This window comes from Hemicordylus capensis, chromosome 13, assembly GCF_027244095.1.
Source record: "Hemicordylus capensis ecotype Gifberg chromosome 13, rHemCap1.1.pri, whole genome shotgun sequence".
NCBI lineage: Eukaryota > Metazoa > Chordata > Lepidosauria > Squamata > Cordylidae > Hemicordylus > Hemicordylus capensis.
Genome location: NC_069669.1, coordinates 10,759,367 through 10,783,109, shown reverse-complemented (window position 1 = coordinate 10,783,109; position 23,743 = coordinate 10,759,367). Strand labels below are relative to the sequence as shown.

Genomic DNA, 23,743 nt, shown 5'->3' with positions numbered 1-23,743 from the left:
ACCTGTGTGGAAAATACACCAATCAACCAGCACATCTTCCACCCAGCTTTTAAAGATAAAAAACCTTTTCCATATTAACAAGGTGAGATAACCATGCAGAGTAAGTCAACAACAGCAGTAAGTACAGTCATCCAGGCAGCCAAGAGAGGGAAAGGTGAGCAACGCATGAAAAGGGATATGGGCCAGAGGTTATGCACATTAAATAGAATTATCCTCAGAGGGGTTGGGAGCAGACTTATGGGTAATCTATTCCAGGGATTCTCAACGTTGGATCCCCAGATGTTATTAGACTTCAACTCCCATAATCGCCAACCAAAGGCCACTGGGGCTGGGGATTATGGGAGCTGAAGTCCAATAACATCTGGAGACCCAACGCTGAGAATCCCTGGCTATTTCTAGTACAGATCCACCGTGTGATGAGAAGAGTACCTGGCCTTCTCAACGGGACAATCACTTAGCAGCACATGCACAAGAGCTTCCTAGCAACATGCACATCTTTAGCTTATGTGTGCACAGAACCTGCCCAAGTTCTACAGCACTCTTGACTTAACATACTTTCGTTAATATTCTGAATGAATATTTGAGGCTTAACATCATTACCAGCCTTCAGGAGTCCTAAAAACACTTTTTAAAAAGCCTGACTTTTAGTGACTCTTAAATGGTTTTAAACTGTTTTGATTTTTAACAGCGTGTCTTGTTTTTATTCATGTGAACCGCCTAGAGCCTCTGGGTTAGGTAGTACAAGCACTTAAGAAAAGCCCTGCGGGATCAGGCCCTAGGCCCATCTAGTCCAGCATCCTGTTTCCCACAGTGGCCCACCAGATGCCTCTGGGAAGCCCACAGGCAAGAGCTGAGGGCAAGCCATCTCTTCTAGCATTGCTCCCTTGTAACTGGTATTCGGAGGCATCTTGCCTCTTGGGCTGGAGGTGGCCTATAGCCGTAGGACTAGCAGCTATTGATAGACGTGTCCTAGAAATTTAATAAGTAAAATAAGTGTAACCAAATTGCTTTAAGGTGTGTTTGATTCGCATAGCTCTGCCTACTGGAGCGAGTGGGAGGTACAACTCGCTCAAGGATATCCTCCTCCACTGAAGGAAAAAAGCATTAAGTTCCGTTATAAATGTAAAACAAGAACATTTCACTGTTGAACCGATATTCCATCCTGGATGTGGATGGAGTTTTCTCTTGGCAAGCAAAGAAAATGCGATAACCGCTGTCTCTGCTGGATATGAAAAACTTTATTGAACGATAAATCCTTTGACTTGGTCTATGGTCCCTGTTACTGTCCTACTTCACCACCTAACATCTCAAGTCATAGTATTCTATTCAGTTCCTTTATTATGATCACAGACCAGCACAGTTTACAAACAGAAGCCCAACAAAACCTACATAACCTACAGATAAATAATACAGTAGCTAAGCAAATACTTAAGCATACAGATTGGTTGACAATGATTCTTAATGAACTTCTGCGGATTTTACTGGCTATCAATTAGAACTGAGCCACATTATAGGATCTCAGGTCATTCTTGTCATTTAAAAGATAATCAAGATTTTAAAAGTCTGTACAACCTGGATGGCAATTAATAAAAGGGGTTAGATGTATATGCTGTATATCTTGGTAAAACTGGCAATGGATGAGCACATGGGCCGTTCTTTCAATATCACCCAGTTTGCAGAGACAAGTACGGTCTTTGTAGGGGATTTTTTTGACAGCTTCCTTCTAGGACTGCTGATTGCAAGGCATTGCATCACGCCTGTGTCAGAGCTCTGCAGTATTTTGGCATGGTTATCTGGTTTCGTTACCTGGCAGGGTTGAAACTCAGAACTTGCTTGCCCAAATGGACACCAACAGGAAATGAGCCCTGATCAATTTGATGCTCCATATTGTATATTCTTTGTCTGAGTCTGACCCTGGCATTTTCATACCCCAGAGTTATTAATGCAAGAGGGGAGAAACCATAGTGGTCCAGCCCTTCATCCAGTTCTTTTTTCCACCTGGAGTGATAGATGTCCTTTAACACAAGTGGAGCTAGGCCTGCAGGGGTGGAAAACTACCTTCAGCCAGAACTTGAAGATATTAATACATGCTCTGGCCTCTATTTTAAGCAGTCCTGCTTCCAGATGAAGGACAGCACTGCTAACACACCAGGATAACTGAAAAATGTTCCTCAGGAACTTAGATTGCACGGCTTCTACCTTAGAGAAGTTAGAATGCAAGCCAAATTGAGCTCCATATGGGAGCCAAGTCATACTATAAAGCAAGTACTAAGAAGAGCGCAGACACAGCATGTCACACACCATATTTCCATACAGATATTAAAGCTCCTCAAAGCATCTCACCACAAAAGGGGGATGAAAAGTCTATCAATAGAAGTTGAGGTTGTGCCTTGGTGGTTGTACAGAGTTCTCCAACAGGAAGCCATAACACAACTGGAACTTTGCACATTCATATGACTAAACATTTAATAGGGATGTAACGGCTTAAGAGATAAAGGAGATAAACCCTCTGTCTAAGGACTGTACACTTCAGATACTCTCCAACTTACCACACATTCTCCCCCAAGGAAGTCTGGGATCACATCCTTGTCTAGGTAGTCCACAAGCCCTCCAGGACCTTGATAATTGTTGCCACTGTAAATGAGGAACTTCTGCCTGGTGTTCTCATTGATGAAAGGACTCACCTGAAACAGTGAGCAAAAGCTGTTCGTATTTGTTCTCTACTGTCTGACCTATCTCGAAGGTTCACAGCACATACTAACAAACTTCAGAGAGCATACAGAATCCCATTAAAAACACTGGATAAAGCCACCAAACTGAAAAGGGACTTTAAAAACCCAACCCAAAAGAAGTCACAATGCTTCCAAAAGATGCTCTGTCTCAGACTTTGGCAAGTTGCCAAGGGACGGAAGTTCTGTAACAGTGGGGCAGGCTAGAAAAAGTAATTTCTGTGCCATCTTAAGAGCTGAAGCTGGTGCATAGATGTTCTTGTTGAAAAGAGCACCCTCAGTTGATGATCAAGGTTATAATGCAACACAGGAGAAGAGGCAATCTCCAATATATGATGGGCTACACCATTTGGAGCTTTATTGGTCAAAACCTCATCTGTGAATGAATGAAAGGGAAAGAAAAGATAGCACCAAGGCTTCATTGGTGCATTCCTTGCATTTTGAGCCAGATGGCTCTTCCCCCAAAAGACATGGTAGAAATATTTGTAATTTATATGAATATTGCAAATCTTTATATACCACTTTTCAACAAAAGTTCCCAAAATGGTTTACATAGATAAAAATAAATTAATAAAATGGAAATAAAACTTCCATAGCGATTCTCACTGGGAAGGCATTCTAAAGTTATCACCACTTGCTAGCCATACATGTTTTGCATCAAGAATATCAAATTCTACAGGAAAGAAATTCAAAAGTTGTGTCTAGCAGGATGTGAATCTAGAGGTGTCCCCATCTGTCAGAACAGCCCCTCCTAAATATGTAGCTTTCGCTTCTGGTGGTTTCCAACAAACCAACAGCCCAGTGGTAAAGTCATAGCAGAGATGTTCCTGCCCCCAACTGGTTCTCACTGCTTGAGTCCCACTGATAAGATACTTACCAGAGTCCACAGAACAGGGAATACTCTGGGTGCCCGCACAATCAGGAGCCTTCCCAGAGTCTCTGGGTAGTTGTCCTCCACAACCTCAATAATCCTCAAGAGAGCTTTTACTCCAGGCCTCCAGAGGTGACGCATGTTCAGCCCTTCAAGGTCAACTAGGCAGGTCCAAGAACTGAAAGAGAGGAAACCTATGAAGCAGTTTTCCTTATACCGACATGTACCTCTCTTCAGAGGAGCACAAAATAAGCCTTCCTACAGGAACCTGACTGTCCCAACTAATTGCTCTCCCATACAAAGTGACCTCATACGTATCCCCCAAGGAATGGAAAAGCAGGAAAGGACTTTCCTTTAGCCACTGGGAACACAGAAACGTTAAGTTTTATAATGACAAGGATGTTTGAGCAGGTAAGTGAAACCATCCTCATGTTTGAGACAATCCTGGTCCTTTTGGCAACCAGTCACTGAAGGAGGAATTATAACCAACTATGTACAACAACAAGGAGGCAGGACTGCGGAATCAGGGGCAGACACAGCGGCCTCTCTCCATGCAAGTACAGGCCACGTATTGGCAGCACGGCACAATTCACTGGTCTTCTGTGAAGCAGAAACTGCCAGAAACAGTTTAGGGTGTTTTCACAACTACTGCCCAGAGGAGCATTAAAGTTCCTCCACATTTGTAAATGGAATGAAAAAAAGCTGCACGGGTTAAAATGTACTCCTAACATCACCAATGAAAATATTCTTAGAATAAAAGAAGTTCAACACACATTCCCTCATTGCCAAGAGGCACGTAGCTCATTCAGGAAGAGAAAGGCAGGCAGGCTTGGGCATAAATGAGTGCATACTAACGTGATCGGGCACCCAGAGAGGTTGGTGTTTTCCTCACATCTCTTCTGTCCCTCCTCGTTAATTGACAGCACCTGAAATGAGGACCAGGACAGAGTGGAGTTACTCGGGCATAGCATCTGGTTCCGAGTCATGAGGAGTCCGAGACAGAGCACTGCACTTATTTCCAGCATGGCCCTTGATGCCGGAAGAACAGTCAGGGCTGCAGCTGGCCCACGTAGGCTGTTGCATGTAACGCCCAGGGAAGGGAGAGCATGCTTTTTCCAATGGAGAACACAAACACACTAGACCAGGGTTTCTTAACCTTGGGCAGCCAGATGTTGTTGGACTACAGCTCCCAGAATCCTCAGCTGCAATGGCTTTTGCTTGGGGATTACGGGAGTTGTAGTCCAACAACATCTGCGGCCCAAGGTTAAGGAACCATGCACTAGACTAGACTACATACTAGACTACATACTAGACTACATACATAAGCACAACCATTGTGAAAAGGCAACCAGGTGACATACACAATTTGCCTGGGAATCTTCCAGCCCCTACCTCCATCCCTCCAACTCCCAAATCGCAGTATCTGGACATCCCACTGACAAGAGTCCATAGATCCACTGTCTGGCTATTACTGTGCTTTAAGGCCTGTGGCTATCACCGTTACATAGATAAATCAAAGGTGCATCTTACATGACGGAGAAGGGACTCCTCACCCAGGGCCTTCACAAGACCTTTGGTATCCATCTGACCAAGGCGCAGTATGTAGAGGGGCCGTCCATCTTTTAAAACAAAAAGGGATCAAAGCAACAGAAGGAAAGGTATTTTTGTCTTCACTATGCAGCCAAAGTCATCACCTAGCTGGAGAGAAACTAGTCTCACCTGGGGCCGGGGTACCTGTCGAACCACATTCACCCATATGAACCTGCCAGGGCCCTCTGGTCATCATCTCGAGCACTGCTCATGACCCCACCACTAACAGAGATCCGGTTGGCGGGGACTAAAGACAAGGCCTTTTTGGTTGTGGCCCCTCAGCTTTGGAACGCCCTCCCTGTAGAGCTTCGCCATGCTCCCTCCCTCGGTGTTTTTAAAAAACACCTTTTTAATATAATTATTTTGTGGAATCAGGTAGGTTCTTTAGCTTTTTATAATTTTCAGTTTTAATTTGAACCTAATAATTTTTTTTAATCTGACTTTTAAAAAAATTGATTACTTGTATCTGTGTCTATGTTATTGTTGTAAGCCGCCCCAAGCAGTATTGCACTGGAGGGGTGGGGTATAAATGTTTTAAATAAACAATAAATAAACTGGAACACCTACGGGAGATCAATTTGTAGCCTCATCTCTGTCTTTAGGGAAGGGACAACAATACTGGCAAAAGGCTAGTAGCTGAAGCCTAATCCTTTTGTGTGCTCATTGTTTAGCAATGGAATGTGTGACCACCTATTGAAAAGCTTTGTGTTTGGGGAAAGGAGACCATATAGAGAGATATTAGAGACTGTCTTTATACACAGTCTAGACTATATAGAGACCGTATTTATGGATTATAAATCATCCATAAGAATCAAAAGTCATGTTGGAATAAATCACTGTCTGGAAATACCCTAGCACTGTCATAAAGCAAGCTTCCCACCTTTATCCTGGTAATGCCAGCCACCAGTATAATACTCTTCCAGAAGAGAGGGTGGTCTCCAGGTTTGCAGGATATAATCCACTTGATACTGCTTGCGCCATGTCAGTGACTGGCAGAGCATCTCCCGTGCCTTGTCAATGTTGAAATCACGAGCCCTCAAAAAACGGAGGATATGTTCATCTTTGGGAATCTGAAGGGGAAAAAAGACAAGGACAGTTTACCTACTTTTGTTACGCAATCATCCAATTTACTGCCTCATACACACATCTGAGACTTCTGCTTGGAACGGAACAGCCTTAAAGATCTTGCCAAATGTGAAAGAACTCCTGTGCCCATGGGTTACTTGTCGTTCCGAACAAAACTAAATTTGGGCACAAGCTATTCGCTCCTCTTTCTTTGTCTAGCGATCTCTATATTTTAATAGCCCAAAGCAGCCCATGTGTGTATTTGCAGACAATTTGTTCCCTTTTTGACAACAGGTAAAGAGTAGGGCTGTACAGAACCGGTTCGCGATCAAACCGGACTGCCACGAAGCGGGCTGGTTCAAGCAGTTCAAACGAAAAATGCTCCGAAGCAGTTCAGGCTGGTTCCTTGAACCAACCGGCCCAGCAGATCGGTTCAGCCGAACTGGTCCAAATAGCTGCGGTTTGGTCTGAATTCGGACCGAAACATGCCAACTGATTCGTGCACACCCATAGTAATAAGCAGAGGAGTGGTAAAGTATTATAAAGAAATGTAGCAGGTAGCTTTTGGGAGGGCACTAGTTACATTTTCAAGCAATTAAGACCATGAGGTTGCTAAAGCCTACTTAGTAGTCTCTTTCGCCAAACAGAAGGCCTTTTCTGAAGGTGCTTACCTTGCCTTTGTGTGTTTCCTGCAGCCACTGGCGAAGTCTGATCAGGCAGCTTTCCTGCATGGGAGTCAACTGCCCCAGGTACCTTTCTATGTAATCCGCATCCAGTTTATCAGCTGAGGAGTAGGGAGAACACAACCCCCGAGGGAGGCAAGTCAACCAGATGATCAATGTATTTCTGCTAGCTATTATGGGTGCCAGAACTGACTTTGCAAAACAGTGTGAGCTTTCCCCCCCAGAAAATCTCTCTGGTGGGCTTTGCTGCTAGGCTGACAAGAAGCTATTGCTTCCAACTACAGATTTAGCAACGTCCCTAAATATCAGAGCCAGAGAAGGGAGGCAGGTGAAGGCCCCATGATGCTTTGCGGCTCCTACTGCTCTCCTCCGTCATGTTTAGAAGAACAAATTGTTCTTCATGGGTGAGGCCTTTGCCTTCTCCTCCCCACTGCTCTCTGTCCTCCGGGAGCCATTTATGCTGTCAGTTCTGTGATCCCCAAAGAGGCATGGACCCAAGTATTTATAAACATTGCTAATGGCCTCCTGGACCCCTTGGGACAAGATAGAGGACTGAACAGGGCCATCTTCACAGGTGTTCCAGGTAAGGCACAGGCTCAAGGGCTCATGGCCATCCACCCAACAACCCCTTTGTGGTGCTGCAAGCTGGCCAACAGACTCATACCGACATTACCTTCATGGCTGGGTGCTCTCATTGGCCAGTGGGTAGGGCAGAAGATGGAGCTACTGTTTGCACCTCTCACGTGGCACTCCCTTCTTCTGCCCTCCCCACCAGCTGCTCTCTCCACCAGCCAATGGGCTTGCTCCCAAAGGCCCCTGCAGGGATTCAGAAGCCTGCTGGAGGAAGCCCATTGGCCAGTGCGAAGGGGGAGGAGCTGCTGCCAGGTTCAGTGGTGGGTCTTCACCCTCCAGTCCTCAGGAAGTGAGAACTCCACACTCTAAGAGTGGGAGGAATGGTCACTGCTCATCACCCAGTAAGTGGGTAAAGGGAACAGCACAGAGCCCAATACAACTTGGTCCTGGTAACACATGAAGCAGCAATCTAGCTGAAGCTAAGGATGCCTGGGTGAGAGACTACTTGGCAGTGCACAAACACTGACTTGAAGAAAGATGGGGGAGTTTAATCAACACAAACACATCCAAATATTAAAGTAACTAGACAAGTTGGAACAACATCAGCAATCCCTCGATCAAATGGTGTCAGTATTCCTCCTTTAGCGACTGCCTTCATTGCAAAACAGCTCTGGACACTACATCTACCACAGAAACGCTGTTTCATCCAAGATCGTGACAGGGACCCGCTGGAAGAGATGCACACCTTTTGCTAGGTGGGCACCCTACAGCTCTAAGACTGCAGCCTCTCTAGGAAGGGGCAAGCAGAAAGGACTCTCCGCATCCGACATTTGGAGCAGAGAGAGGCAGATGTGCACCTTCAGGCATGTGCAGCCAGCTGCTCATAAAGGGAACTCTGTACCAAGAGGGTCGTGTCATGGGACTGCAGCTGTGCTGAAGGCATATGGGAACAAAGAGGGAACAAACAAGAGGGAGGGGAGAAAGAAGCGGAGGGAATTTCTGGTTGGCTTCACATGAGGCAGCAATAAGAGGGTTTTTTGTTCCCAAACACAGCAGTTTACAGTACACTAGAACAGGGATGCAAAGCTTAAGGATACACAGCTGCCAGACTGCAGGAGTTCCACCATCAAGATGAGGCTTCTAGAAATGATCCAGAACACGGATATTTGAGAGGCCGCTTGCAAACAATACATCAGACATGACAAGGGAGAGAGGGAGGAAGGGAAGCTGTGGCATCTGCTCAAGGTTCAGACGAAGCCCTGCTGAAAGCATCCTAGCAAGATGTCAAGGCTCCGCCAGCTGTTAACAAGCACATACCATCAGGGGTTGAGGCTTCCACGGAAGAGCAGCTGTTACCACTCGGCTCTTTGTCACTTCGGTGCGCGTGGGATTCTGCGGGTGCAGCGTCACTCTCACAGCCTGATGGAATCCTTGTATCTACATTTCCACTGACTGCCAGGAGAGTCCACCGGGGGACAAAAGTGATACCTTGGGAAATCAGTTCCTTCAGATAATGTTCTATGACTTCTTTGCCCTGGAATTAAATGATGTAGTAGGTTTATAATCTACATTCTCTACAGTCTATAAAAATCACACAAAAACCCTAGGCTGGCAAAGGAAAGTGTGTTTGTCCATGTGTGCAATGCATGGTCCAGCAAAAGGGATTTTAGGGCTCTTGGGCTCAAATCCAGCTTTATTATTTCATTCATTTTAAAGATTTATACCGTGCCTTCCAGTCTAACCGATCCCCAGGGCAGCATACAATAAATTATGCAATTTAACATAGTTCAGCACAAAGCTTGAGTGGGGAAACAGCTAAGACAGATGTTGGAGGGTCATGATATTAAAGCCTCTTCTCCAATCTCTGATGTTCCTTCCTGCTGCTGCTGTCCTTTGGGGTGTGTAGTGACCTTGGGAAACAGCACCCTTCCTGGAATCATGCCTCCATCCAGCACTAGGTTTGATCTACAAGCTTCAACAAGTCATGTTCTCACCTCGCCCTCTCCATCTTTGCAAGTCAAAAGCACATTTACACAATTTTTTTAAAAAAAGCAGTGCTGAAGGTGCTGTTTATATTTTCTTTAAGTCAGCAAATCCATGCAGAGGCAAGTGGAAGAGAGCTGAGTTCTCCCTTCTTTTGGGAGAGACACACAAGCACTCAAAGAAAGAAGCATTTTCCCAACTTCTCCAAACTTCATGTGTTTTGTGGGCTGAGATGTCTTGAAAGGAACAAAGTGAACCAGGAGGAGAAAGATTCTTAGTAAAGAGGAGATGATTTACTTTACTCTCTTAAGGAAATTCTTACTCTCTTAAGGAAATGTCAATAACTAGTGCTTGACCCAGATGGGTCAACTGAAAACAGTACTAATTCTCGATTCTGTGACTCCAAATTAAATGGAAAGGAATCATTTTATCCTGCCCTTCCTCCAAGCAGATTAGGGAGATGCACAATCATGTAAGGTAGGTTAGGTGAGAGATGGCCCAAGATCAAGCTCAGAACAGAGTAGAATTTGAACTGGGGTATCTCTATTCTAAGTCCAACACTCTAGCCACTACATCATAATTTAACTACCAAAGTGCAACTCATAAAACATTTCACAATTCACTAATAAGGTCACAGTTCCTAGGAAGACATGACGGTATTTGGAAGGAGTCTTGGGATTCTTTCCAACTGACAATTGCAACAATTTGTATCCAAAATAATTAAACAATGGGTGTCAGCAACCTTCAAGTCAAAACAAGAGGTATTGTTTTAAAATCTGGTCTATTTCTTCAGTCCAACAAGTTTGAGACAACACACTGTCCTCCACAGAGATAGATCTGTGACAATCATTTCTCACCCGCTTGATGTTGGCTGTGTATTGCTTCATGGCAATTTTCTCCACCGTGTTTTCAAAGCCAAAGAAAGACTTGATGTCAAGAGAGGCAGACTGTTCAAAGCACGTCCAGTCTTCATTCTCAGGGTGAACCTAACCTCAGACACAGATATGGAGCCATTAAGAGTGAGCAAAGCAAATTTCAGAAAGACTGTTTGTGCTAGAAACTAGGAAGCCAGTTCTCAAATTAGGCACACTTTCATCCCGTTTGCTTCTCTGGGCTCCAATAACAACTAGAAAGAACGTGTGTTTTGAGTGAATTGAGGAGTCACAAACACACTTCAAGAGATTCTTGTCACTTTCTGCTTAACTTTATGGGATGGGTGGAGTAGGGGGGTGTAGTGACCAGTCTCCCCTCCCTCTAAAGAGTAACCGAAAGTGAACTCTTGTCTTGAATGACAGGCTAGTCACCTACAGAGATCGCCCAATCAGTCCACCAAGGGGTGGGTGTGACGTAGAGAGCTGTTGCTGGGAATTCTGGGAACAAAAAAGGAAGTTTGGTGCTGGAGGAGCAAGGGGACATGTGGCGATGGATTTTGCTGCAACAGGATGACTGCAACTCTTGGAAGACAGAACTGCAAGGGCTTGATTCACAACAGGAGTTTGGTGAGTTCAAGGAAAGGAAGCCTGGGCTTTTGGTTCAGGAAGATTAATTTTGGGGAAAGTTTGTTTAGTCGGACTTTGTGTTAGAAACTTATATTTCTTTTCGTATGTGTGCACTTTGTATATCCCTGATACTGTTCTAGTATTGTTTACTTGCAACATAATTAAAATAAGAAACGCTAGCCTATGCCCAACCCACCTAGGCCGTTGCAAAAGACTCTGTAAACATCTAAGTGTGCCTAAATGCAACCTAAAACCGAAGCCTAAGACAACCTATTTTTGTAACCTACTAAGTATTTTTGAATGTATCTAAACCTAAAAGCCTCAGATGGAAAGAGTCTGTAGTACTTGAATAAAACTGGTTTTTGTTCTTTTCTTTTTACAAGCCTCTCAGAGTTGGTTTCTAACTCAGGAAAAAGCGGGGGGCGGCATAAAAAGGGGATTTCTCTGGTGCAAAAGCGTCCTGAAAGCTCAGCAGCTATCGGTTTTTCTCAACCCATGTAGGCATGCACATGGAAGGGTTTTTTTGTATTTGCCCAATGCCCAGTTACAGAGGGACCTTGGATTAAAGCACCCAATCCACTGGTCTGGTTCTCTGTAGACTTTAGGGTGCTTGGTGGCAGCATTTTAAATCTACTGGAAATATAGAAAGGTTTTATGAGAAGCCCACCCAGGCAGCTCGGCAGGGATGACTTGGCATTTTCTTTCCCTCATGTGAGCTAGATCTGGGCCAAAGGCTTTAATCTGTTACAGAGAGTAGTTCCTGTACTAATCACTAGCGCAGGAGAGCAGACTAGCCCCGCCACCCACACACCCAGTGAGAGGAGGCAGAAAATGATGCATCTAAATAAACAAGATAAAAGAAAATATGGAATTAGAGTCAAGGTGAGAATGAGCTCAGAAGGTCTAGACAGGCTCCACAAAGTCCTCCGACAGATAGCAGCAGCAGGACAAAATTAAGGTACAAGAGCCATATGCAGGCATTCTGAAATGGTGTACTGTATACTGTACATGGTTACAATGCTCCCTGGAGCACATATCTGCCAGCATGCTCCATTGTGCCAACCCCCTGCCCAGGAGTACAGCATTTATCTGCTGAGATAAAGGCAGAACACAGGGAGGGTTCCTCCCCATGACCAGGAACATATTTTCACCACTATCCATTTGGAAATCCTCCTCAGGACACCAACCTCTCCCAACCAAGCTCCAAGAACAAAATAAACCTGGCTGGGGGTGCCAGGGGGCAGGATGTGGAGAGAAAGAACTATTGAGTAAGTGAAGGATTCAGTACCCCTTTCCCACCTGCAACTTTCCCTCTTGAAATCACTCACCTAGTTTTGTTGCAACCTACACTTGAGGATGCAGACCTGCCTCCATGTATAGTGCCTGGGACAGTGCCAAAGTGGCAAATAAGAGTGTCACTATTTTTAAGCATGTGTGTGTGTGCGCGCACACACACACAGTGTACATTGTCCACAGCCCTTGGAACATACTGAAATCTAAGAGGCCAGTAATGTTCACTCACCAGGGTCACCCAAAGCAGCAGTACTTCCAAGCCGCTCAGATTTCACGAAGCCGCTTCTTGAATAGGCGCCAACAAAGCAGGTAAGTAACACAATCTGGGCTTTTGTTTACTGAACACAAAGGAGTATTGAATTGCTTTCCGAGATGGACCAGGCTACTTTTAATGTCACAGACAAAGTGATAAACCTCTGCTGCTCCAAGGAGCGGTTTATATGGCAGATGGTACACTCTTGGTCTAATAGACTCTTTGCCATACAGTGGTGGACTGCAGCAAATGTAACAAACAGATGAAGTCATAAAGGCAAAAGGAACCCAAGGAAGGGAAATCTAGGGACTGACAACTAGGCTCTGCCTACGTTTTTAATGATGTTCCAAAGAGGAAGAAGGAGTCCCTTAACTTTGGGTCCCTTTGGGCCTTCACCACCCTGTAGCAAAGACTGCTCCCACTAGCTTACAGGTCCTGTGAATACAATTACACAAGACCCCATGTCTGTCTGCTGTGAAGATGCTGCAAGCTGGTGAAGAGTACACCACATGGGGCAATTGTGCTCTAGCATGAAACCAATCAACATCCAGCCCAAGCAAAACACCCCAATCACAGGCAGTCTTAAGACTGAGTGAGCAGCCTCCTATGAGCACTAGAACCCGATGACATTTCAGCTCCAATACAGTTCAGTTATCCTAGATCTTAGCTGAAAAGAACAGAGGAAAACACATAGCACAGGATCATCTTTCCTCATTTCAATTCTAGGTCTAGGACAGCTCCAACAACAAATGAAGATCATTTCCTTTTCTTTTATAAGCACTGGGCACGCGAACTATCTCCCCAAACAAGCGTGCATGGAAACAAATTGAAACTTCCCGAACTTCCAAGTGGCATTCATTAGCAGCCTAGTGTACAGCCTTGAGAACAACCCGGCTAACAGGAATAAAAGGGAAGCCACTACAAGAGATACTCAGATGGAAGCTCATCCGTCCCATTTGGAACAGGAAAAGAAGAATCCGGCTTACTGAGTAGTTGCACGTCTCCAGAACAGTGACACGATTGGCAAAGGTCTCATTATGAGCTTCAATAAGAAGAGTTCGCTCCCTCCAGTTCACTGTGTTTTTCTGGATGAAAAAGACATACTCTACTCCAGCAATCTGAAAGAAAAACCAACACACTTTAGTAGACAAGGAAGTACAGAATGCAAGACAGCTTCTCCCGAGCAGGACTAAACAAGCACACGAGTCCGTAAGAAATCCCGGCTCTCACCTTCTTCAGCAACCGAGGTGCATCTACATTCAGTTTACAACTTCGTTCTGTGATATGGATCGCCCCATCGTCACTCTTGGACTCACGAAGGATCTCACTGCCCAAAAAAACAGGGATCTCTGGACAGGTGGGGAAGCGCTTTTCATACGCCTGAGAAAGAGACACAGAGTCAATAGTTTTAAGAGCCACTCTTTTCCCCCATCTGGATTTAAACCACCATTGCCGTGGTTGCAAAATACCACACAGCAGGAATCTGACTACCCTATGCACAGCTAGCTGGAAGCCCTATTAAACTTAGTGGAGCTTGCTTTCAAGAAAACATGCTAGGCTATACATCTTATTTTGAAAAAGCAAAGAAACCAGCACAGAGAGCTTGGAGAAGTCAAATACTCAACTAATATCCAAGCACATGACCTTTAATTGACAGCAGTTCTCCAGGGTTTCAGGCAAGCGCCTTTCCCAGCCCAACATGGAGATGCTGCCAGGGATTGAGCCCAAAAGCTTCTGCATACAATACATGTGTTCTAGAGCTTCTGCATACAAAGCTATGGTTCTCCTCACAAGCAGCATGCCAAAACCTCGCTCGTGTGTCACACAGAGGCATTTGTGCTTTCATGCACAAAAAAGATCAACTTATCTTCAGACAAAATCAAACTATTGCTGAATCCAGACAATTGTTTGCAAGCCTATAATCATGTTGTGTGCCTCCTTCAGCTTCTTCAGAGTGCATCAATATCCGAAAAATAGACTTTCTACTGTCCACCCTCAGGCAGTACTTCTTGGAGCTAGCAATAACAATTCTCTTAAAACTGTGCAGGTTGCCGAATATCCATTCTGCTTCTCCAGCTCGTAAATCTCCTAATGAAATAGTGGTGATTTCACGCAACCGAAGTAGATAAAACACCTAGATTACAACAACAACAACATGAAGACACACTAAAGTAAGCTGCAGCACTAGTCAAGGTTTTAGTGTTGTTGAATGCAGTGTTTCAAATCTAGACATTTGATGTCTAAACCGATGCCAATCGGTTTACCAATTCTTGAAAGTGATGACTATATTCATTCATCTTTAAAGCAAAGATGATTAACCCCGTCTTGGGTTAATGCCCAGAGCAAGAGAGATCCTGTTTTAAAATAGGTGGCACTGCCAACTTTCAATATTACTTTATACATAGGGAGAAGTCGGAAGACCGCACAAGCCCTAGGATCACTCCTGATCTCACTTAATGGAGGTGGGGGTGGAGAATAATGTCCAAAAAGGCCCTCGATATTCAGAGAGGTTTCCCTGATGTTTTCCTCTTTTATCTCAGCTAATATCTAAGCAAGTGACCTTGAGAAATAGATCACAACACACGCTGGTTGCGATGGCAAGACATACAAACACCCAGACTCCCAAGACACAAGAACGTCCAAGTGTTAAGCACCAAGCAATTAAAAAACTCACAGACCATCTCCGCGCTACTCTTCTCTAGTTTAGCCTGGAACATCCAGGCCTCGTACAGCTTGATGAAGCAGCTGTCCAAATTAGGTTATCTATCATCATTTAATACCCGTTCAGTTTAGGAAAGAAAATCCAAGGTAATTATACAGGGAGTGCAAGCAACCCATATAGATTATCAGGAAAACAACCCTTAGCTTGTTCCCACCCAGGGCATTTCTCTAGAGCAAGAAACAAACTTCAAAATTCATATTACAGCAGAAGACTGAGTGCTCTATGAAACTTCTAGTTCAGGCATTCCCAACCTTTTTTTAAACAAGTGTGTCCTTTCTGCAGCAAACCTTCAGCTCAGATACCGACAGAGATTTTAGCACAGGTGCTCCTCTAGTCATGGCTTACATTCAGACTAAATTACTTGTGAGTTCTCCCACTGAAATTAATGGGACAAGTTTATTTGTCCCATTAATTTCAACGGGAGTAAAGTAAAGTGTGCTGTCAAATCAGTGTCAGCTCCTGGCGACCACAGAACCCTGTGGTTGTCTTTGGTAGAATACAGGAGGGGTTGACCATTGCCTCCTCCCACGCAATATGCGTTGATGCCTTTCAGCATCTCCCTAGATCGCTGCTGCCCGATAGAGGTGTATCCCATAGTCTGGGAAACATACCAGCGGGGATTCGACCTGGCAACGTTACTCTGTGCTAATTTTCTGAAGCCTGTCAGTCAGGCTGAGGAGAGAGGTACACTGAGCTTCAGCACACAGCCAACCAATCAGGAGCAGGAGGCGATATATCTTTATCCTCCTCCCTCCCCTTCTGCAGTGGACACATCGCCAAGGATGCGTTGGGCTCAAGCTAGCAATCCTCAGATGGGGAATAAAAAGCGCAGCGGCAGTGTGGGGGGGCAGGAGGGCTCTGAACACCCCCTGGGAACACTTCAAGTACCGCTAGGGGTACTAGTACCCCATTAGGAACCCCTGTTCAAGCTGATAAACAAGAAGCTTGTGTGTTGTAGCAACAGCCTGCATCCAAGGGACTCTCTGAAACTACTCCATATACAGTAGCAAACACGCAACTATCCTAGAGTTAAGTAAAACACGTTGCTATATGGCAGAAGTTGACCAGGAACAATGTTATGATCGTGAAGGAAGGCACAAGGCTCCCACAGAGAGGCTCTCCAGAGACGACACTGCAAAGAGCGGCTATTTGGGGCAGAATCCCAAGGCCACAGAACAAAAACCATTTGCAGAAATATACAGTGGGTGTATTTCAGGCCAATTGTACACTGGCGACTGTACAATGGTGTATACTGAAAAACTGCATTCTGTTGGATTTAGAATGTGCCCTTGGACTTCTATAACCAGCACATTAAACAATCAAGATGCATTTTGCGCTTTACAGCACAGAAGTTGATGACAAACCAGGCAAGCAGCAACAGCTGACAAGATATTGGACATGGCTTGCCTTTAACATGGCCTCTCTGTTGAGAATTAAATTACATTTAATGATGCATACGTTATTATGACCCTTCAAGGTCCCAATCTACAACAGTGCAATATTCCAGCATAGACCAAACAGGAGAATATTGAGGTGAGATCTATACCCATCTATTATACAGGATTTCACAGGAAAGGACAGAAGAAAGCAGTTGGAAATGAAAAGGTTTAAAGATATCTATAATCAAAGTGACATGGACTTCACCCTGCAGTTCTACCAAAGTATGTATAATTTACTAATATTTCTGACGCTAATATTAATCTGTGTCAGAAAACTCAGCAAGCATTACAGACAGATGTGTAAGAAATGGCCCTGTCTCCCATGCCAGGGATAACAAGTGGCTTTTTTTACTTGGTAAAGAATGAAACAACTCAACAAGAGAGGGAATACAGCCACAACTTTGAAAAAAGATCAGCTGTTGCACGGGTATTCTGCCCTACTTCAGGGAACACAGAGTGGCAAGTTCAGCCTCACAACCTGTGAGGTATACAATATGCCTGTGAGGTATATTAGGCTGAAGGACAGCAATTAAGACAGCCTAATGAGTTTTAAGCCACCTAATGGCACAGCGGAGAAATGATCTGCCTAGCGAGCAAGAGGATGCTGGTCTGAAGCCCTGCTAGTATATTACATTGGGCAGCAGTGATATAGGAAGGTGCTGAAAGGCATCATCTCACGCTGCATGGGAGAAGGCAATGGGAAATGGAGGAGGCAATGGGAAATGCAATGGGGAATGTATTCTACCAAAGCAAACCACGGGGCTCTGTGGGCGCCAGAAGTCGACACCGACTTGAGGGCACGACTTTACTTTAATGAGAGTTTTGCAGCCAAGACACAATTCAAACCTGGGTTTTGCACAACTCAAGCCAAGGCACCAGACTGCCTCAGTTTAAGACTAAATGTACAAGGTGAAGGCAAAGCGGTTCTACTTTAATCTGTCTGCCCTGCCCAAATCTTATTACTTCACAAGCCATACAGCTCTCCTCCCATGGAATTTCCAGGAGCAAAGAAACTGAATGCCTCAGATATCATGAATACTGACTCCTTCCTTCCAGACAAGGGGCCCGGCTGCTTGCTCAGCATAGTAAGAGACTGCCCCCGATTCCATACACATATAGCTATGCAACAGTAAGCCTAGATGGAAGCTACCCTTTGCTGAGCTTAAATGTACCACTGCCTCATTCTGAACAAAGCCAGATTGGGTGAGGAGGGAACCAAACACAGAGGAGGTCTCAAGGGCAGCAAACTGAGCAAACCTTATTGGCAGGCATCGGCAGGCCAAGGAAAAGCACAAGTTTAGCCAATGAGAACAGATGGCTTTCAAGCAATGTATGTGTCACCTTGTGACCGACAGGACAATTTCTGGCTGCCAGAGACTGCAGCAACATTTTGTTAACCGGAATGTGTCATCAAGGAGGCGGGGGGAAATCGGACTTGGGTCAGCACCTTGTAATTACCTACTTTGCATCTCCCCACAAGGCCATGGCTGGGATGTCTTATTCAAGAGCCCAAGGGCTCAGTTCTGCATGCCTGAAAGGCTCACAGTGGGGCTGTGGCTCATACAGAAAGTCACACATTCAATGCCCGACAGCAGTTTCCGGTATGGCTGGGAAAGATTCCTGCCTGAAGCCTTGGAGAGTTGCCACCAGCCTGTGTAGACAATATATGGCCACTTCCTATGTTCCCGACAAGCACTCCTCTTTTTATACAACAGTAGTCTTAGCATAGGGGTTCCCAATGGGGGGGTACTAGTACTCCATGGGTACTCAGAGCCCTCCTGCCTCCCCATACTGCAGCCATACTATGTTCCCCATCTCAGGATCACTGGCTTGAAGCCAACGAGTCCTCAGCTATATGCACACCTCCTCCTCTGCTCCCGCTTGGCTGACTACACACTGTTGTTCAGCACACCTCTTCCCTCAGCCTAACTGACAGGCTTCAGAAAATTAGTACTGAGTGCTCCTACTGAAATCAATAGGAAAGTAAACGTGTCCCATTCATTGCAGCAAGTTTGCTTATGAGTAACTTAGTGTAGATATGAGCCAGTGACTGTAGTAGCCTGCCTCCCTCACTGTAATACTCAATGGTACTCGTAAGATTACTGTAATGCGCTCTATGTGGGGCTGCCCTTGTATGTAGTCCAGAAACTACAGTTGGTTCAGAATGCGGCAGCCAGGTTGATCTCTGGGTCATCCAGGAGAGACCATATTACTCCTATACTAAAAGAGTTACACTGGCTGCCGATAGGTTTCCGGGCAAAGTACCAGGTGTTAAATTATAACCTATAAAGCCCTGAACAGCTTGGGCCCTGGGTATTTAAGAGAACATCTTCTTCGTCACGAACCCCACCGCTCATTGAGATCATCTGGAGAGGTCCGTCTGCAGTTGCCATTGGGTTGTCTGGTGGCCGCTCAGGGATGGGCCTTCTCCGCTGCTGCCCTAAGGCTTTGGAATGCGCTCCCTAGTGAAATAAGAGCCTCCCCATCTCTGACATCCTTTAAAAAGTCCTTAAAGACACATCTGTTCACCCAGGTTTAATTAATATTGTTTTAATGGTTTTAATGCTGTTTTAAAATACTGTTTTAAAATTTTTAAATTGTAATGTTTTAAACTTTTTGCTTTTGTTTTAACTAATGTTTTACTTTCTGTTTTTATTTTGTTGTAAACCACCCAGAGACGTAGGTTTTGGGTGGTATAAAATGTTAAAGATAGATAGATAGATAGATAGATAGATAGATAGATAGATAGAGCAGTCCTACTGAAATTAATGGCACAAGTTTACTTTCCCATTAATTTCCATGGGAGTAACTCAGTAACCAGAAGTCCCCACCACCACAGGACACCTGAGCTGAAGGTTTAACAAGTGTACTCCACACAGACACCAAGTGCATATGTATAGCCACTCTCAGGTTTCTTACAGCTGCCTTGTTCAAGCAGTGACCTGGCCTGAACCTGCTTTGTGCGAGACCATATTATCCCAACACATGGTGATCTGGCTGCAAGCACTAACAAGAAGGAAAAGGTTATGACTGAATACAGACAATGCTCATCGGAATATTACGCAAGAGCTGCACAGCAGGAATGCGGCTGCAGGGTCCTTCCCTTCAAGCGACTCAGGGAGAAGCTTCCAAGCAAACAGACCTTGGGTGCAGCCATCAGTCAGTGCAAAATGCTTGGTGTCAGTTTTAGCAGAAGGTAGAATTTTGCGCTCTGCAAGTTCCTGTGCTAGCTAGGGCACACAGATGGAATTGCCATGTGCAATCTAGGGCTCCATAGATCAACAATTTGCTCTTACAGCCTCCAAAGGTCAAGAAGGGACTTCCCACGCTTGTATAGGAGTGTGAGGTTAGCTGGCAAGGAAGCCCTTAGATGCAATTGTCCCGATCCCCAGCAAAAGCATTTCACGTCTCTAGTTTTTGATGCCAACACCAGGATAATGGGAGAAGCATTAAAGGCAGAGGAAATTTAGGACCAACAAACGGAAGTACGGTTTTACACAATGCATAATCAACTTGTGGAATTCTCTGCCACGAGATGTGGTGACAGCCAACAAGCTGGATGGCTTTAAGAGGGCTTTGGATAACTTCATGGAGGAGAGATCTATCAAGGGCTACTAGTTGGAGGGCTATAGACCACCTCCAGTCGCCAAAGGCAGGATGCCTCTGAGTACCATTGCAGGGGAGTAACAGCAGGAGGGACGGCATGCCCTCAACTCCTGCCTGTGGCTTCCAGAGGCATCTGGTGAGCCACTATGTGAAACAGGATGCTTGGCTAGATGGGCCTTTGGCCTGATCCAGCAGGGCTGATCTTATGTTCTTAGAAGATGGACAAAGCTCGAGAGCTACTCCCAGAGACCCAGGTCTACCGAATGCAGGTATTAGTTGTACAAGGAGCTTGTCTAGCAAGAGAAACTGACATCTCGATCTCATTACATTCCTTTTGTGCCCAGAGCAGGACAGGATTACTTCCTCTGCATTCTACTCGTGGGCAAAGTTATTGCAAAGCCCATTCACATCTGGCAGTTACACAAGTAGCCATGATTAATGAGAGGATTAAGTCAAGGTGGGGTTGGAGTGGCCGTTTACACCCCCGATTATTCCATAAAGATCGGTAAACATGGACAGCAAAAATTAGGACACAATCCACATTTTTAACATGCAATGCAATGAGTAAGGAATTCCAGGGATTCACTGCAACAAGGAGGTATTTCTAATGCAGTAATGACATCTTGCACAGAAGCCCTCTTTTTAGTCAGTCTTAGAACAGCTCCCTCGTTATTTTTGAATAGGGGAGTTCGTTTGCAAGTCTCTCCTATAACAAAAATCATAAAACAGAAAGCAGCAACATATCAGGTCCCTTGACGAGTTAGATACAGCAACTGTGAATTGGGCAGCAGCTCAGCGTCTTTGCATCTGACCAGCAGGCAGGCATACAGTTACAGTTCCCCCACATTGCAGGGAGTGCAGCTGCAAGTAACATAAGAAGGGGCCCTCAAATACAACATGCTAGCCTCACTGTAGCTCAATCAATCTACATTACGAAGGCACTGTTAAGCAACCAAGGAGACTGCCGAGTTCCATAAGAGATCTATTTCCTATGCAGCCTGGAAGGCCCAAAGTCAGCATGACTGTCATGTGTGGAACCATCCAACGAGATGGCACATATCAACTACTGGAAGGCGGAATGTGTCATTTCATCATTTGGAGAGGGACACTCGCTCAGAGCTCTGCCCAGTCACTTCAGCTGCTCTCGACAAACCTCGAAAATCAGCTGCAGCCTGCCGACTGCTTCAAAAGGAACTCCAGCGTCTCAGAAACGGCTGCCTTTGCTGCAGGGAGACTAGTTTAATGAATGCAAAGCTTGGGGGAGTAAAAGACTGCTGCATTATGCATATCCAAGTGAAGACGCTGATTTGAGACATTTTAAGTAAAAATTAAGCGATTGGGACCCCTAGGTCTATATATTAGTGAGTGGCCATTTCAAGAAATTAGACGATGTTTGACCTAGATATGGAGAGTTCTTACAGGATAATTTTAGCATTCATATTGATGTAAGGAGAGGGAACTTATCCCGCCAAGTCATTAAATAACTTCGCCCCACAGAAAATGCAAGATTTTTACAAGCCATCCCCGTGGTTCTGTACAGCACCCCTTTCTAGTCCATGTCTATTTTAAAAAGACCAAACTACTCAGCATGAGTGAAGATGTTGTCTCAACTACTTCTGAAGTGTGGTTTTGTATTAATATTGCTGCCGAGTCATATTTTATTGTTGTGGAGATGGTTTGATTTCATTGGCAGTATACTGTATTTTAATTATCCATTACTGCTAACAGCTTTTACATAGTTTAGATTTGATTTCTTTACATTGTAATTCACTTTGAGCTCTCAAGGAAAGGCAACTGAATTAAATGATAACCTGATCCTCATTAAGTGGAGTTCTGTAAGCCTATTCGAGTCTTCTGGGAGAAAATATTTCCCGTTCTGTCATCGAAATCAAAATCTTATCTAATCATGAGCAAAGCATCTACCGAAGGACCACCACAGGACATCACTAGGCTACGTGAATGCCTTGAGCTTATTCCTATATTTCCAGAATTTGTGATCAGATAAGGATAAGAGAGGGGATGGGCCCAGAGATAGTAAAATCTACAATGAAAACTGTAATTATCAGAAAAATCAGTCCGCAAAAGGTACCGCGAGAACCCATGGGCAACCTTTGCAAGCCTTTTTTTACTTGGGTACTGAGTGAGAGTGGAATATTTAAAGCTCTGTTTAAAGTAAGGATGTTTAAAAAGCCAGAGAGCAGCACACACAAAGGTGATCCTGTTCATCTGTAACACCCCAACTTGTATATAGCCCTGCTGAGCTGGTACCCTGTAGCCACTTCCTGTTAAAGCACTAGTCCCACTCAAAGTCACAAGTCCAATGTTATTTGTGCACTGTTGTTGTCCACACACCCCACAAAACAGGCTTCAAAAGGCAACCTGTGTATACTGGTTGGCAATTTGTTAACGGGGGTGGGGGGTCAGGCCCTTTGGCACTGAAGCTCCTCCTCCAATTCAGAATGTATTGGATTGGTGATTAATGCTCTCTGCATAGGCTCAGAGTTATTTCGCTGCTACCTCTAAGGCTGAACTCTAGCACTTTACTGATGCTTTGATTAAACTCCTAGGCACATAGGAAACTGCCTTATACCGAGTCAGACCATTGGTCCATCTAGATCAGTATTGTCTACCCAGACTGGCAGTGGCTTCTCAAAGGTTGCAGACAGGAGTTTCTCCCAGCCCTATCTGGAGATGCTGCCAGTGAGGGAACTTGGGACCTTCTGCATGCAAGCAAGCAAGCAAGCAAGCAAGCAAGCAGGTGCCCTTCCCAGAGTAGCCTCATCCCCTAAGGGGAATATCTTACAGTGCTCACACATGTAGTCTCCCATTCAAATGCAAACCAGGGCAGACCCTTTTTGCAAAAGGGACAATTCATGCTTGCTACCATAAGAACAGCTCTCCTTAACAAGTCCAAGCTTAGGACTCAAAGGATCCAAGAATTACTTTTTCCAGAGTACATCAGGGACTATGGATAAGTCACTTTGTTCCTTGGTTTCACATTTGGTAGAACCAACAAGGAACAGGAACTAAGATAGACATTTATGGACCATCAAGGAAACACTTGCAGTCCACAAAAGCTATATCTCTGGGGTCCAGAAGTTGTAAAATGTACAGAAATTTCCAGAAAGCAAGGGCAGCTAAATCACACAAACACATCATTCCCCGGCCTCTAGGAGATCTGCTAACAAGCTAACAATAGATCTATCTAGGAGAGGCTTTCTTGTATTAGCAGCCAATTTACTGACAAGCAGCTGACATCGGTCATCTGTGCAACTCTCCAAAGTTAAAGCCCAACAAAGCAGAGCTGCACATAGGCAGGGCTCAGGAAATCCACTAGTCTACTAGTCCACGACAAGTGAAAAATGATGCCAGACGAGTGAGAAAAAAACCCTGCTGAGTAATGTACCAACATAACTCAAGGATCTATTTGGCGAGTA

The 23,743-nt window shown here is 44.8% G+C and overlaps 1 protein-coding gene across 1 annotated transcript in view; it reads right to left on the bottom strand.

The window, feature by feature from the left end:
- SEC14L5 (SEC14 like lipid binding 5) overlaps positions 1–23,743 on the bottom strand; it is a 45,959-nt gene that overhangs the window by 9,410 nt on the left and 12,806 nt on the right. Inside the window, exons 3-12 of the mRNA XM_053276678.1 lie at positions 13,770–13,919; positions 13,526–13,657; positions 10,352–10,480; positions 8,829–9,045; positions 6,927–7,039; positions 6,071–6,260; positions 5,131–5,219; positions 4,456–4,526; positions 3,607–3,778; positions 2,550–2,684 (exon numbers count right to left, since the gene is read on the bottom strand). Coding sequence (XP_053132653.1) covers positions 2,550–2,684; positions 3,607–3,778; positions 4,456–4,526; positions 5,131–5,219; positions 6,071–6,260; positions 6,927–7,039; positions 8,829–9,045; positions 10,352–10,480; positions 13,526–13,657; positions 13,770–13,919 — 1,398 coding nt within the window. The remainder of the gene's footprint in view (positions 1–2,549; positions 2,685–3,606; positions 3,779–4,455; positions 4,527–5,130; positions 5,220–6,070; positions 6,261–6,926; positions 7,040–8,828; positions 9,046–10,351; positions 10,481–13,525; positions 13,658–13,769; positions 13,920–23,743) is intronic.